General features: G+C 34.9%; 1 protein-coding gene and 1 long non-coding RNA gene across 3 annotated transcripts; one reads left to right on the top strand and one right to left on the bottom strand.

Annotated features, from left to right (window-relative positions):
* The first annotated feature begins 488 nt into the window (after window positions 1-488).
* LOC120327291 (uncharacterized) lies at window positions 489-13,389 on the top strand. The gene is made up of 17 exons (XM_039393744.2): window positions 489-623; window positions 1,262-1,395; window positions 2,149-2,210; window positions 2,456-2,555; window positions 2,627-2,815; window positions 3,071-3,177; window positions 3,380-3,462; window positions 4,621-4,719; window positions 5,040-5,132; window positions 5,723-5,871; window positions 6,009-6,067; window positions 6,482-6,590; window positions 7,964-8,128; window positions 8,590-8,720; window positions 8,918-9,009; window positions 9,443-9,529; window positions 12,929-13,389. Exons 1-17 carry the CDS (start codon window positions 548-550, stop codon window positions 12,937-12,939), a joined length of 1,746 nt encoding a protein of 581 aa, XP_039249678.2. The 5' UTR covers window positions 489-547; the 3' UTR covers window positions 12,940-13,389.
* On the bottom strand, window positions 10,655-12,343 carry LOC144422012 (uncharacterized). Of its 2 annotated transcripts, XR_013475096.1 has the most exons (3): window positions 12,045-12,343; window positions 11,642-11,758; window positions 10,655-11,265 (listed from the first exon to the last, which is right to left on the bottom strand). It is a non-coding gene; the product is annotated as an uncharacterized LOC144422012 (long non-coding RNA). The 2 variants fall into 2 exon arrangements; XR_013475095.1 differs by having other exon boundaries at window positions 10,655-11,758.
* Window positions 13,390-13,768: the final 379 nt, after the last annotated feature.

Here is a 13,768-nt window from a genome sequence, read left to right as displayed (position 1 = left end):
TGTAGAAAAGGGACTGAAATAGTCAACCTCTTTACGGGATACATAGCACCAAAATTTTGAGAACCCCTGCTGTAGATTACTGCTTCGCTTTGGCTTGCGTGTCCATTTATTTAAACATCGCTCTCGTCTTTGAATCACCATCCTGGCTCTAATAAAAAGAAGAAATAGTTTCATTCGAAAGATGTGTATAAGAAAGTGATCCAAGCACAATTCCACGCAATACCAGTATCCATGTTATGTTTCATATATTCCCAATATTTGATATGATGTAGATATTAGACATGCAAAGCTGATCGAGCATTGGTGGTCGTTATTCGGGTTCATGCGGGTCAATTATTTATCAGAAATATATTAAACAATAATCGGAATACAGTATTATGAGTCACGGCAGTTTCCCATGGGCGGATCTTATATATTCCAGTTTACTTCATCTGATGATACTTTTATATATAAGATATACATACAAACTGAATGTATTTTGTTTACTCTGCTACTGGTGTCTAGAACCTGTTTAACGCTTATTGCAATACGCGGAGTGAAAGAAAGAATGAATGAACAACAAAGTCGATGGGTTGCAGTGATTCTCTTATTGCTATACATTGATGCATGCCAAAGCACCATTAGTGAGTCAATTTTATATTAAATTGGAATCAATAGCCGGGCTTTGTCATTTTAATATTAAATGGAGTTCGTTTTAGTTGATGGGCAAGAGTCACATGGGATGTATCGAGTATATTTCCATTTTTATTTTACTCCGCAGTTTTTAATACAAAAAACTGACTATCATCCTCTTAGATTATCTCACAACTGGAGGGGTACCAACCATTTGGAAAGCGTTAAAACGCATATCATAAATAAAACTTGAGGCAGTAATTTATCACAATTGATTCCTTGCGAATGTGCATCCTAACAAAAATTGATACAACTTGAAATTTGGGTCACCATTTTCAATCACAAGATTCAATTTAGAAAGACTTACCGCAATGCAGGCCGATGAAATTATTGGACACGAAGTGGACATAACGATCGTTTCAAAATTTTGTTGTTATTGTTATTGTTATTTGTCTCCGTCTCCATTTTTAAAAAATTGCTTTTCTCTTCGAATACTGTACCAATTGCTTTGAAATTTTCAGTGGTTAAAGATAAAATTTTTCTCCAAAATTTTTACTTTTTTTTTCGCTATGACGTCATCAAAATTATTGCCATTGGGTGGTACGTGTCCATATATTTGAGCATAGCTCTCTTGTTTTTCTTTATGCAGCTAATATAGTGTGGCTGTCTATCCAGAGAATTACGAACACGGACATCACTGATATCACAAGTATAAACAGCAACCCTGTCACGTACACAATCTCGGGGAGTAGTATAGAATCGACTTCTGCAACCATTACTACGGTAATCTAGTTGGCTTTTGCACTCTGCAGCAAAGCAAAGTATTCAAATATTTGTAACGCGAAAATAATGGCAATATTACGGACTGATAGGGGTTTGTGTTGCTAATTTTAACCATAATGGAAAACATGCGAATATGTGGTTGGGCGAGAAGTGCAATAAAAGGAGTTTTATGAACGGGCGTTTGCGAGAATGTTGCTTTAAAAAAAGGTTTACCAGTTACAAACTTTGGTTGGAATTGAAGGTTGGACCTTTGCAATATTGTAATTTATGTGAACATTCATTAAAATATAGTTTAATGGGGTTGAACGAGGTTCGCAGGATATGACAGTAGTACTATAACGAACATTTGGAGTTTGTCATGTTCACCGTTTAATTTATTATTGTGAATATACCTAAATTCTCGAAATCACACATGTCGAATATTCGCACAAAATGTCAAACCACCTTTTTAAGTGCACATTCAATATTTGTTTGTGTAAAGTTGTTACATTATATTTGGAGCACTAATATTGTAATCTATACTAAAAATTTGCAATACCATCATAGTACGCCATCATTTCATCGACGGGCAGTTGCTCACATCTGCAGAATATATCCTCGTGTTTTGATTTCGGCTATCATGAAGTCACAATGTAATTTAGATTTTCGAATAGATATAGAGGTATAGACTATTCAATTTTTTTCTATTTCAAACCATGTGACTGAATGCTGGGAAACTCCCTTAACAAATACAATAATATATGTTATGTTTAGGAATTTGGATACGATAGACAGGTTTACCGCCCAGAATCGTATGGATCAAACGAGCACGGAAGGTTTGTTGTCCATTAAATGCATTGGAATAATTCAATTATTTTTTAACTATTTTTCGTAATGGCAAAATATTGCATTCTTATTTATATTGCCTAGTCGACATTAGTTGAAATTATATCTATAAAATAACTCTAACGGCTGAAAAGGGTATCAATATTGCCTGATTTGGTATGTTCAATAATTCCTTCGACATGTTATTTATATATATATATATATTCATGCTAAATAACATCAAGTCTTGTTGCAGCGTGGATGATTTTGAGTGGGCCCAGCACGGAATTTTTCCATTTGTTGAAGTTGTATGGTTGCCTAATGAGAATAGATATCACGAAGAAGGATTCCATAAAGTAAGAAAAGCTGAATAAATATAGATCAATAAAACACTAGTGTATATGTATACTTGTTACACTTCATATAGGTCTTCACAAGTTACAAATCAGTATCGGAAACTGGAAGCGTTGAAGTTTTACCCTCCACTAACTATGGAACGGGTACAAATGTATTGACCAATAATCAATGCACTTATTCGTATGTGGCGACTCAAACACAATTCACAAATCACGAAACAATCATCGTTATTCATTTTGCAGTTCAATCCTATGGCCAGGTATTGTTTATTATAGTTTATTACTGTTGAATAGTTTGTTCAACGAAAGGCCGTTGCATGAACATTTCAATTTACCATCTCTACAAGTACCATTTTCACATTCTTTAACGTGGATGACATATCTCATTGAACTGCGATTATGATGTAACGGGCTACGGGACATGCAAGTTTCAAAACCATTGAATTATCAAAGTATCAAACAATACCCGACCGTGCATTTAATAAATTTAGTGTTTTGTTCAATTTTATTTTCAGACTGTCAGAGATATACCTTTGTCGATACAATCTAGTAGTACTCTATCCGAGGTACGCGTTTTATTCGGGCAAAGATATATTTTATTTGGATCTGCGCTGTTCATGAAGTTTTTCCCAACTTGTCCAACAGTAAGCAATTTTATGTCAAGACGCCGCAAGTAGAACAACTATACTTTAAATTGATGATAACGACAATTGCATCAATTAGGGTTAATTACAAGTTCAAAATAATCGAGCATGACAAACATTTTGAACTGTAAAAGCAACTTATTTTTTGTTGGTATGCGATATCCATTTTGAATATTTCAGAACACAGACTAATGAAATGACTCTGCAAAATGTTGGCGACATCACAGATATACTTACGGAAAAATTTTGTGCTGAAATAGTGGGTAAGTTTTGTTATAATTTATTTTCGACGACCTAATTATTTTGCATAATGTTTTTGTGGTTTATGTTCGAACATTTCAGTCTTAATCAGAGGGTCATCTTTCATATTGCGATAGTACAGTCTGATTCTACGCTGTTGAAACAAAGGGCGAAAATGCATCTATACATACATATCTGCTCATGGTTCAATTTTTTGATCCTAGCCGGATTCAAGTTAATTTGTATGAAGCAGTTAAGTGACATCATAATGGCGCACTGTGTCTTAGGCAGAAATGAGTCTATGACTTGGGACATACGCAATTTTGCAACTTTACTATATGCACCAGTCCTGAAAACTAAACATTCCGAAAACGAATGCAATTCTCAGTATCTACAATGTCTAATCCCCAAAATAGCTAATCAGTTTCAATTACAATATTTTTTACGTTTCAAAATATATATATTTCATCAATAAAACACGTTCTGCCCACCCATCGAAATAAGACTAAGATTAAATATAAAGAATAAAACAGCAATGCACCCAATATACAAGCCAACCAAGGTGAATTGGACTCGACAGTGAATATCACAAGTGCACGCCTTCCTATACTGTAGTATAAATTCAAATTAATACGCGCTAAGCTAGAATCCGAGATGCAAAAACTCGAAAATACTTCGCAGAGGTTATTTTGCCTTTGTGGCGTCACAATAGTCCTGCGGTAACAATGATAATTGATTGTGACGAAACAATTGCACAAATGTGCATGTCATACTAAATCTCCATTTTTATGGGTTTCGGAATTCTTAAAATAAAATCTGAGTTAACAGACAGGTGCGCAGCATCACATAAATACCTACCTATCTTATAAAAATCTCAAAATCGCCAAAAATGACTTACGCAATTCGGTTATTAGCGTGACGATATGTAGAAACCGTCCAAATTAATAATTCGTACTTAGAGTGAATTTCATATCCGATTATCACATGGCTAAGTGGATATATGAGCGATTCCTAAAGATATATATATCTCTAAATATGCATATATTGGTTTCAGTAAGAATTACGTGTTTACAGTAAAATAAGGACATCAGCATGCGCAGAGTAGCTTGCCCCTGTTTATCAGGTTTCGTCCGACCCTGCATATCAAGTCTAAATGGATAAATTGCGTTTTTTTTAATTAGAGCACTTCTGCTGCGATTCAGGGACACAAGGGGTCAACTCTGATGGAGAACCAATTTGCACCTGTGCAGCAGGTTTTTTTGGTGATTGTTGTGATATGAGTAAGAAAATTTTGTGCTTTTGTTGCTTTATTGATAAATAGAGTTTTTGGAACACTACTGAGTACGTTAGTTGCTACAAATTCTGATACCATCGAATTGCCTCGTATTCTCTTGTGCTCATTTCCGAGTGAGTCGAATATATTTTATGAATGCTATCAGAAATTTCTTTCGAAAATCACGAACAAAATATGATTTCCTGTATAATTTTGTATTTTTGTCGACAATATATTTGAAAAATGAAGATAGACTGGAATGCCATTTGACGTATACGCTACAATGCCAGTGGACTAGATACGTTGAGTGTTTTCATCTGTTTTTAGCATGTCAGCAAGGAAATATAATAACCTTGCAGCCAAATGGAGGAGAGATCTGCGACTGTGCATTGGGATGGGGTGAAGAACAATGCCGAATTGGTAAATAAATTATACTCGAACAATTGAGATGGCAATATCCTTTGTGAAAAATTAAGATATCAGCGAGACTAAATAAAAATTTGCACTCGATTGTAGACCGTCACAAATTCTTTGCGCTTCTTATGCTGAATTTTTGGACACGAAAGCCTCTTGTTGTTGTTGTTATTATTTTTTTCATCTTCTTCTTGTGAAAAATCACTTTTATCTTTAAAGGCTGGACCAATTGCTTTGAAATCTTGTTTTCGCTATACGGCTATTACTTTTATTTATTTCAAAAATTTTGTGGGCTTTATGGGATTCGTTTTTCCCTTCCCAAGTTTTGTGTTATGACGCCATCAAAATTAAAAATTGCACACACTTTGGCAGTTCTGCAATCGCATTTCAGCGATCTGGTGTTCAGCGAACTCAGGAGTTTTTTTGGAAAAAAGACTACGAGTACTGTAAAAGATTGTTTATCTATGTAAATTTACAAGCTTTTCAATGACGTGTTTCGTTCCGGCAGTATTCATTCACGATATACGAAAATTCAATGAACAAATTAAGATTAATAAAATATGAATTACGTATTTAATATTTATTTGCACTTGCAGAAAGTCATGCCGCGCATTTCGTTTCCAAAATGAAATACAAAAAAGAATGTCAAGCTAAAGTCGCTGATCACTACGACTATCTATATTTACATCTTGATTCTGGTCTGCACATAGCAAAAGTTGACAATGTGGCAGATAAATTTGTTACGGTAATGTATTAAGTTAATATACGCCACAGTGGTATAGAGTTATCGATAGGTTAAAAAATGCAGATACAATTTATGGTCTAATGTTTGCTAAAAAAAATATTGCAACTAATTTACCAACATGTTTATTTTATATTCAGGAAATCGACTATACTATTGGAACTAGATCAACATCCGCTATTTTTGGACAATTTGGTAGGTGAGTGTTAACTGGATAAAATTGGCATTTACTTAAAAATTTGAATGAAGCTTTCAAGTAACTCTAAAATTTCGATCTATAGTATTTTGTTTTATTTTTTAATAGATCGGCTATCGTCTCAAATGGCACTCAGTACTGAGACTAGTATTTCATAAAAGCTGAATTTTAAATACAATTAAAACAGTAGGGCAGGACACATACTTTTTATTTCAATAACAAGCATAAAACTTTACAAAGATGAACTATTTAGCCGTTTCAAATTGACCGGAAAGTTCTCAGGCCTAATATTATACATACCAGAACCGTAATTTGTGTATCATTCGATATGAACAGACTTATAAGTCATGCATGCAAGTATAGTTTGGTCTTTTCAAATACGTGATTATTGTTTTGGCGTCGGATTGTTATTTGCAGTAATCCAGTCACACCATATGAGACAGTTGGGTCAGTATATACGAATGATTTTCTTTTTGCAATGGAACTTCCTGAGAGAACAACACACGTTGGAACATGGACGGTATGGGTGAGTGCCTCTATTATATAGATCATAATTTCCTAATGCGTGGGTCGCGACTCAAAGTTGTGTCGCCTGAAAATTCTCCTTGGTCGCTGTTTTTTAACGAAAACCTAAAAGTTATTGATACTATTAAGAGGAAATTTTATTTTTATCGAGTAATTATTAATGAACTGTGATTGATAATTGTATTGTGGGTTTAAAAAGCCGCGTAACTTTTTCAATAACTCACGAATGACAAATTTCTGGGAAAATCAATGCTATGTAAAAAGCATTGTATAATATATTAGTAATTTAATTTTGCTGTCATGAAAGCACTACGTGCCGTTTTGCATTTGAGCATATTGCTGAGTCGCCATATATTTTGGGTCGTCTGAATAAAGATTGGAAACAACTGATATATATAGAATAGATAGAATAGATCATACGTGTGCGCATGGGTTTTGTGCACGATGATAAAGGCGAAGTGGCTTGTAGGCTGCGTAATTTGGCATTCTTCGATATTGGTTATTTAATAATTTCTTTACTGGGTAAATAAATACTCAAAAGATGAGGGGGTCCATTTGCTAAACTTCACGAGCATCTGAATATCCTGATGTATATTCAAGATAGCTTTTCGCGCCAAATCAGAGAACGCGTAAAATGCTTTATTTTCGCATTTTCTCGAGAAATTGACCTTCGCCGACTTTTTTTAACACACTGGAGTGCTCGTGGACTGACATGTTTCAAAATCTTGCTATACATGAAGTTTAGCGAATGACATCCAAGAACTGTTTGGGATAGTGATAACCGAAAACTGAAGCTTAATGTGTCGCACTAAACCATTCTGCAATCGCTGTTTTGAATTCAAGTTTCGTGTTTTGAGTATTTGCATATGTTTGGGTAATAATTGAATTGAGGTTTATGATTTACGGTTATGTCTCTGTATTGTTTTGTAGTTTAAAACAACTCTATGTAATGATGAATCATAATCAAACGAGGGGGCTCCCGAAGTATGCGAACCAAGATGGCGGACATCGGAATGTAATATGTGTACTAGGTTAGGGTTAGGCCATAATTTTAGCTATAAATACTACGAGAGGCTCTTGGCTAGTCTTCGAACTGATAATAGGACTAAAATAAGGAAAATTGGAAAAAAATTATCGCCTAACCCTAACCTGTTAGTCTGTTACCCATGTTAAGTTCCGATGTCCGCCATCTTGGTTCGCATACTTAGGGAGCCCCCAAACGAGTTCGAGTATGTAAATTCAATTTTAGCTTGAATGTGAGGAGCATGTCACGGCGTTTTGATTCGTTATTTTGCAATGCAGCACAAGTATAATACAAATTTTGGTTTTACTCCAGTGACTTTTACTTGACATGCAGTTTCTAACTTTCTTAAGATACTTCATGAGGGAATTGATGCGAGCCTCACCGAATCAGAAATGTCCGGTAATTTCATAAGTGGCACCTGTGGCATTTGGTATCACGTTCTTCAAAGGTACAATGCAGCTAATTCGGATTCATCAGCAACAGCTGATGTTTTCTTCGTTGTCGGACAAGCAGGGGTGAGTTTATGTAATAATTATTTAGACCAGTATATGTCGATGTCGATGGTTGAGAAAAAAATGCTGCTATATGAGACAAGCAGGGAGAGACCAGGAAACATTGCATGACGCACGACAAACAATCAAACCTACGAGCGTACATTTTCAGCTCTTGGATTTTTTGCCAACAAAATAGAACTCGTCTTAATGATGACACTCTCGATGCTCCCATGATGCGTCAGTTTTGTAAGAAATAAAAATAATTGCTTATAATATTTTGTTATTTTTTTCCAATATTATTAAATCCTGAAATTAGATTGTAAAAATTCCGACCCCAGGATTTCGAATTTTGTCCGGAAATAGCAACCCTATTCGGAACCATAGCATTTGTGCCCACGTACACTTGCGCCAACCGATGTTTGAGGAGCGGATATCGCACTGAAAATGGCATTTTGATTCATGAAATATAATTTCTTTTAAAGTATTCGAAATTTCCGACAAGCCTGTCTCTGGTTGCTGATCTAGTACCAACCACAACTGATGACTATAAAAGTAAATGCACTGTTACCGGTGAACTTTCTGGATTGATCTTAGGATATACTCTTATTGTAACGTAAGTTTTTATTGAAAAAATTCCAGATTTCTACCTTTCTTATTTCTTTTATCATATTTAAAGTATCAACACGTAGGTATCAGACATGTAGTCCGATACTACGTTTTTATGCAAGTATCGTAACTGGAAACCGTTTTCAATATTTTGGAAAAAATATTCCATAATTCATTTTGGTTAATTCAAATGTAATATTTCAGAGATGCCGGAGGCCAAATTGCAGAGGCTGAACTCCTCGATCTTGTTACTTGTTACGCTGATTATGCTTGTGACTCGTTACCAAAGGCATTTGGTAAGTCTTATGATTCCACCGTCAATTATGAAATTATAGTAATCGATTAATGGGAATGAAAGCAACATACAATTTTTCATAAATCAGCAAAATTTGGTCAATCATCATCAAAACGATAACCCCTTTGTTAGAAAGGCTGATGCGATCGTTAAACCATACATGACTGCTTGTAAGCTCAAGTCCTTGATTTAATATTATAAATTTAAGTGACTGTCAATTTTGCAATGCCACTGCGTGCCCAAAGTGAATAGCAATATTAACTTCATGGTGGTGAAAAGCATCATGCAAAACTTTGATGTGAAAATAGTTGCTTGAGGCAAACAATCAATCAAGAGAAGCACGAGTCAACACCTTACATTAAATATTCAAATCTTTCGAAAGTCGTAATGAGTGAAGTATTACATGTCAATATAATATATAATTAATTTTTTAGAATGTCAAAATGGAGTGGTAACACTAGAAGGAAATATTCCCTCGTGTACCTGCAACGAAGGATGGGTCGGGCCTGCTTGTAAATATCGTAAGAGAAACATTTAATTGGAATATTTTTTAATTATTCTAATTGAGTTATTCAACAAATTCCGTGACAATAACATTATAACATTGAAGACGACTAAATCAGTGCTTACCAGTATGTATTGGTATTTGTTGCGTGACTGTTGAAAATGTCTGCGTTCAATTTTACAGTCTGGACTGAAATTACAAGTTCAACGAGGTTAATTGATGACACGCGACTGACTTAATACAATACTCCGTTTAAATCCTCCTGATACTCATCTCTTAATCTTAAATTTTGGCCTTATCTTATGAATGTTTAACTAGATGTATATTTTAACCTTGGGTGTCGCTGCTTGATAACCAGCTTTGGTTCCTCGCGACTTGCCTTTCCCAGTGAATTGTAGCCTATGTTCAATTTTGTAATCTTAAATTTAGCATGTTACTTTTAGGCCGCGAGCCGAGGCCCTGAAAAACGCCTAGAAAGTGAGTTTCGTAGCGCACATCAGGTAACTACCTGAAAATGATTTTAAAATGTTCCTTAAAAATTTAGTAACAAATATTGCCTTGTTCCCACTTCCAAAAGTTGCACGTTTTACGGAAAAGACGCTTTTACTACAAGAAATATGTGCTACGATCTGTCCTATATTCTCTACATTTTCGGCACTGAACAATGACTTCTGCATGACGTAACAATTGAATTAAACCAGCTGTTAGCGAGCGGATGAATATTAGTTATTTCTGCTCGACCTTGCGCTGAGTTGGGCAGGCTTTCCATAGCCCTGTTTAGTTATTATTAGTTAAGTTATGCTAAGACGTTGTTGAAAAATGTATAAGTAAATTATTAAACACTTGTAGATCCTTACCACGGATATGGGCCGTGAGACGAAACCATGAAAACGCCCAGAAAATGAGTTTCGTAGCGCACATCTGGTAACTAAATAAATTCTTCAGTTTTGTGTGAAAACGAACATAATGAACGCATTACAGCTTGTTCCACAATCCTGGTGCGAAATTGAATATAAGAGGTTCCCGGAAATTCAATAACCATAAGTTTACAACGCATACATAAGAACTATACAATTCGAGAGCCCTACAGCACACTAACACAAATGTATTCCTGTAATGTTTTGCCTGACCAAAATCGGACTTCCTCAGTCAATCATAATTTATTAGGTAGATTACGAAAAATATGGCATACATGTAACCAACAACAAAAAATACTTTAATTGTGTGACAGGAGTCGGGAGTGACCTCGAAAGCAGCGACACCAACAACGCTGATTCACATTTGAGAATAAATTTTATGTAATAACCACAAGCAGTTTACAACAAGAACAGCATAAAAAGCTACATCCATTTTATAGAAGCTATCAAGTATCAAACGTATTTATTTTTAAGCAATGAAGTCACAAATTAACATCGTGAGCACGAAAACACAAATAAATCAGTTATTTCTCACTTAGAAATTTACCGCAAAAGTCAAGAAAATTAAATGAATGTACAATATGTACATAACATAGTGAACAGAAATATTACAATTTACAATTAATCTTTTTTTAGTTTATGTGGTTATGTATTTGAACAAAGGCAATAATATTTCTAGAAACAGGACTACGACACTAACAAATGTCCGAAAAAAAAAAAAAAATGTATGATACTTATTAAATCAACTGTAATATCTAATTCACTTTCTTCTGAATTGTTTTCGAAATCCACTATCTCAAAAATTGACTTTTCCTCTATAGGTGTACTGTGATTTCTGCAGTCAATACAAAAACAAAAATCTGTGCAATTTAAGTTGATTTTGGCACACTTTCATAAATTATTTTGACTATTTTTCTTTGCAGTTTGCCAACTCAAGAACTGATTTGAGGGCCACATGCTTCTTCAGTGAATCATTGTTGGGTGGAGAGTATAATCCTTATGTTTGACAGTGTGAAATAGACGTGCCCTGGTACCGGTATCATTTACATTCTTCATATCCTCTTCAAATTCCTCAGCTTTATTTATTAATACCTCGTTAACCTCAAAAGATCTTCATAGTCGAGGGAAAAAAATGAATTGAAAATCTCAATGAAGTCTCCAACATGAATTTGATGGGCAGTTCCAATTGCAGAAAAGTATACCTCATATACCTTTAAGCTTCAAGACTTCTTGTTTAATCCATTTTATAGCACTGATAGCAGCAGGGATCAGAGCCTGCGTTAGGTCGGATTGGTGGAACATTGCCGTTTTCTTTTGTAGTACAGTATCTAAAATAAGGAAGAAAATAATATTTGGAGCAGCATGATTTTAAAAATACCCCTAAATACTAACTAATACCTTGAATACATAATGCATTTTATCTGATGTACTAAATGAGCGTATATATGCTCATTGCATGTTCTACAGTCCAGCAGTGTTTGCATACCATTACTAGACTATATCTACACTAAATTTTGATATATCACAGTCTGAAATGTCCTATGACAGTATGAGTATGGACTTATAGACTATATTTTGAAACATCAACTGTTTGTCTACAACTTCATTTCTCACCTCTCAATCATTTCCAATGCTACCTTTCTTTCCACTCCGGCATAACTTATCATTGCTTCCCAGGTTCTTGTCGACTCTATGAATTTAGATTTAGACCAACCGACATTAGTAAAATTGATTAATTTCTTCTCTTTCACACAACCGTGCATTACAGAAACAGCCATTCATTTCTATTTCCAAATATGCTGTGGCCTATATAGTAGTATAAGTCTGCTGAATAGTCAAGAAGAGTCATTAAATTAATCATAAACATTTCATGCAAGCCAGAAAATATCGTTGTTTGTGACATATTACAGTATTATTCTAGGTCTAGCCTTCCTTGGAGTTACCGCACCGTACCTATTTAACAACGTCTTATGAGCTAATGCTCAACTAAAATTGCTATTTATGGCAAGGATATACAAGTGTTTAATATCTTACCTATACTTTTCAACACCTCCTTAGAATAACTGGACTAATATTACCGGTAACTGAAAAAAACTATGGAAAGGCTACTCAACGCAAAAGCGAGCAGTCGAGTACATCTGATATTCATCCGACCACTGGGGATCCACCTACAGCTGACTAACTTGACTGTTACGTCGTGCAGAAGTCTGCGTTCATTGGCGCATGATACCGGAAAAGCAGAGAAAATAGGACAGATGGTAACACATATTTATTGTAGTAAAAGCGTATTTTCTGTAAAACGTGCAACTTTTGGAAGTGGGAACAAGGCAATATTTGTTACTAAATTTCTAAGGAACATTTTAAAATCATTTTCAGTTAGTTACCTGATGTGCGCTACGAAACTGAAAGATAAATGGCCTCGGCTCGCGGCCTATTTATCAAGGTTGGAAAAATAAACTTGACCAATCAAAATCTAATTTTTCTCATTAACATTTCAGCAGCTTGCTGAAGTTCATGGAGAGAGGAAAAATTCTTCAGATGGAATCCAGATGGAAATTATTTTTATTTTTTAAAAAAGTCTATTATTAGTGTGTTGTATTTTCGTTCTGCTATGTTATGTGAATCTCAGCCCAAAACAAGCCACCTCAGTGCGTCGAGCATATTGGTTACCAAGCAGTACCAGATTTCATAGATATTTCTAGTGAGTACTGGCAATTGTAAACCCTCTGTGTCCTTACTTCCATAAACTACTGACAAATTTGGATGTAGAATTATAAATGCTGTTTTCAGTTCGTGGAAACATTAACTGGTACAATATATATTTATTATATTAATATCGTGTTTTACATTAATTGTGATATACAGCAGTTCAACCGTAAACTACCTATGGTCTTGTGATAGGTATAAATTATTTTCCTATATAGAGAAATCGTCTCATTGACTTTCCTCTGGGATAAATATGAAATTCCTTTTGCTCATAAGTCATAACATCCATCTATTTGCCAGTTTTTTGTATAATTGGAATAAAAAGTCTGAATATATATATAACAACCTCGTGATTTTTGGGGATTAGAAAAACGTGACAAATTTAATTTTTTGGTATCATTGGGGCGTAAATAAGAGCGCTCAAAGGTTGAAATTGTTGAGCTTCGCCTATCCACAACGGTGAACAAATTTTTGACGCTAAACTTAGAATGCTTGTTACGGGTTAGTTATTAAATAAAATGGTTTTCATGGAATTTTATATCGAGTGGTACATTACAAAAATTGGTGACGCCACCTGGGCGACGTGACACAGCCTCGCCTGATCTGTGATGGAATTCAGGAGGTTTGCGCGA

The sequence above is a fragment of the Styela clava genome, chromosome 4 (genome assembly GCF_964204865.1).
Source record: "Styela clava chromosome 4, kaStyClav1.hap1.2, whole genome shotgun sequence".
Taxonomy (NCBI): domain Eukaryota; kingdom Metazoa; phylum Chordata; class Ascidiacea; order Stolidobranchia; family Styelidae; genus Styela; species Styela clava.
This window is presented reverse-complemented; position numbering and strand designations above follow the sequence as displayed.